The sequence below is a fragment of the Arachis ipaensis genome, chromosome B04 (assembly GCF_000816755.2).
Source record: "Arachis ipaensis cultivar K30076 chromosome B04, Araip1.1, whole genome shotgun sequence".
Classification (NCBI taxonomy): Eukaryota; Viridiplantae; Streptophyta; class Magnoliopsida; order Fabales; family Fabaceae; genus Arachis; species Arachis ipaensis.
Genome location: NC_029788.2, coordinates 840,813 through 844,055, shown reverse-complemented (window position 1 = coordinate 844,055; position 3,243 = coordinate 840,813). Strand labels below are relative to the sequence as shown.

The 3,243-nt window shown below is 30.0% G+C and overlaps 1 protein-coding gene across 13 annotated transcripts in view; it reads right to left on the bottom strand.

Annotated features, from left to right (window-relative positions):
- The window catches only part of LOC107638354 (nucleotide-sugar uncharacterized transporter 3), a 12,152-nt gene that overhangs the window by 7,570 nt on the left and 1,339 nt on the right, over positions 1 to 3,243 (bottom strand). For 6 of the 13 annotated variants that reach the window (XR_002360459.1, XR_001619785.2, XM_016341589.2 and 3 more), the window contains exon 2: positions 706 to 860. The exons of 3 other annotated variants lie outside the window; for them this stretch is intronic. Coding sequence is in view for 7 of the 10 variants with exons in the window: in XM_016341589.2 (XP_016197075.1) it covers positions 706 to 808 (103 nt within the window). In the remaining 3 variants the exon portion in view is untranslated. Of the gene's footprint in view, positions 1 to 705; positions 861 to 3,243 lie in introns of those variants that run through there. 4 more of the 13 variants (XM_021120316.1, XM_021120317.1, XM_021120320.1 and 1 more) reach the window with 2 other exon arrangements.

Below are 3,243 nucleotides of genomic sequence, written 5' to 3'. Positions count from 1 at the left end.
TTTTGGTTAATTATTGAAAAATTAAAGTATTGGAGTTATAGAAGTAGCATGCTTACACATAAGTTGTGAATGCATTTTTGTATTCGAAAATGTTTGATAAAAAAATAGTTAAATACAATGAGAACTTGTTTTATCTAACATTCATTAATTATTGTTAGAATTAATAAATATTAAATAAGACAAGTTTAAATTATTTTTTTTCTAGTATTACTGTTTTGTTTTATTTATCTTTTCTTTATATTTCTGTTTTGTATTTTTTATCTTTTCTATATATTTATTGTCTGAAACTTTGTTCCATACTCTATTTTCTGTTTGGGATTTGAACATTAATTATTGAAAAGGATAGTTAGCTTATTAATTATTACTAAATTTTTGAAATCTCAATTCAAGATAAAATAAAGAAAGATGTAACTACTTTTTTTTATTAATTCGTAATAAAGCAGAAAGAATAATTTAATTTGTAGGATGTTCCTTTCTTAACGTATATACTTTAAAAGATTAGATATTAATGTGGTGGAAATTCAGGTGCAGTCGACTTCATATGAAGTTGATACATGAGAGCCGTTAGATGAAAATTCAGTCAAATCAGTCAAATCATTTAACGGATCTGAGTATCAACTTCACATGAAGTCGATTTCACTTGAGTTTTCACCTATCAATGTACGTAAATATAGAACTATATGCTATAAATGAAAGAAATAGAACCTGAAGAGACCATATAAGATAGTGCAACATAGGCTCCTTTTCTTGTCATAGATGAACTTTTATATGGTATTTCATCAGAAAGTGGCAGCTTAGTGTGCTCCATAGAATCCCTTCAAGTGAATTGTTTTTCTCTTTTTGATTTTTTTCCCCTGAAACTTTAAAGGTCAGAGAAGTGATTACTTTGTAACAAGTCATAGTAATTATGATTATTGGGTTGATGGGATTGCATAGGTTTACTTAAGTTGGGGCTAATTAATGTTAATGGATGACAATATTAGTTCATAAATATTTTATTGTCTTAAATTTGGTTACAAAACACCTAACATCAGCCACTAATTATTTGTAATAGAGGATATAATAACATAAAGTAGTTATTACCTTTACAAATTTGTTAAGAGTCTTGGTTTTCTTGTTTTCTCTCTACTGTGATAACATTAGTGCAGTTTGTTACAGTCTTGTCTTTTTCTTTTTGTTTTCTTGCATTGCAAGCTAATCATGTAAACTCTTTATATTGCTGCTATATATATCTGCAACAATCTCCCTCTCTTGTACACTTAACAATTCACTCTCAAGCCATATGCTATGTTCATTTTTGTCAATTCTCACTTCCTATTATAGCTTTCTCTAGTTGTTGTTTCTTTTCTTTAGTCACAAACTCTATCATTTTGGTTCTGTTATTTGATCAATTGGAATCAGTTAGATAATACACCTATTAATGGTACTTTCGAGTAATGCTACGGTGAAGACTAAACACTATAAGAAAAATGCTAACTACCTTTAGATTTTTTTGTTGGATTTTGCGTCGGAAATTAGCGGCAGTTTTACCGTCAAATTTACCAGTAGCAAAGGCGACAAAGTCGTTAGGTCAAAGCATTATCGGTGAATTTTTATTTCTGACGGCAAATTTGCTGGTTATAATTGGAGGAAAAAATAAAATAATAGGCACGAAAGCAAGAGGCAAATTTACTGACGGATTCTCATTTAGTGGAATGGTGCATTTTGGTGAACTTAAAAACATTACCGTCAGATTAATCCGCTGGTAAATCCGATAGTAAGGGTGCCCTAAATTCAAAATGCATGGTCCTCCTTTCTCAATTTCAAAAAAGCTATTCTCTCTCCACTACTCTCCTCTCTCTTCTCTCTCCCCTACAACTACCTCTGGCAGTCCCTCCGGCCACCCTCTGCCAGTGCCAGCTACCTCCATTCTCCTTCAAATTTTGCGTGGACTCGCCTTGATTCTATTTCATCGCCTGAAACGAAGCTGCTCTCTGTCTTTGGCGTTGGTGTCACTGTCGCCACTGGTCCCTCTGTCGTCGCTGGAACTGCGTCTCTTTTTCCTCCTCTAGGTAGGTTGCCCTAATCCCTCTTCCTATTTTATCCCCATTTTTATTTATTTAAATAGAAAAATCTAACCCCTTTTTGAACCACTACCGCACTGTCATCGCTATTACCACGCCGGAAAGGTATGCATACTCTTATTTTGGCATTGAGATTTGAATAATGGGTTATATTTGATTGGGTTATATTTAATTTGATAATGGATTGATTCAACTCAAATATTAGATAATAAAAAATATTTTAGATGCATTGAGGAAAATTAATAAATTTTTTTATGGAGGTCTCTGAATTAAGGAAAAACTTAGCTGAATTTTCATTAAAATTATTTAAAAATATGTTTGGTTTGCGAAAAAATGAAAATTACATTTAGTGGAAGATTCTAATTATAGTAAAAATTTTATCGAAATTTTTAAAAAATTAATCAGGAAGTTAGAAGTTATTTCGGAAGAGGATGATGGACTAGAGAAAAAAGATGATGAGTTCGACTAAGGGTAACCTAAATATATTTTAACTAGCTTGTTATACGTTTATACTTTAATTAGATTGTTATATAATTACAATGCAGGCTAGCTTTAATTCTATTTAATGTGTTTATTTATTAAACTTTAATTAGATTGTTATATAATTACATTGCTCGCTAGCCATATGACTGTTTTTATTCTTATTTCAGGTAGATATAACAACAAATAGAAGTGTTGTGAGTCAATCTTATAGTCGAGGTAGAGAGAGGGTGAATAGTAGCACCCATGGAACTTCTCAGTTATTGCCTCTATCTTAGTTATTCCTAAAACATCATATGCACTGGGTGCATAGAATCAGCCCTTCATCATGGTTTCTAATCCTAATCACGTGGATCCTACTTGAGTTATTATTATCAATTTTTTATATTGGGTAATTGTAGTTTTTATTATTCTTGTAATTTATTATAATGCATTATGTTTCTATTTTCTAAGTGTTTAATGAAATACCTCACTTAACTATAGAATATATTTTACTGGTAAATACCTTGTATTGTAAAAAATATATAAATATGTGTAATCTAAATATGAATCACCCTAATATTTTACTATATTTTTAAAAATCAAATTTTCTATTTTAAATTATCCCAAAACAAATGGTATAAAATAATTAAATAGTATATTTTTAAACATTTTAATATCTATGATTAATTAATTAACAGTCTAGTTAGATTAAATTGGG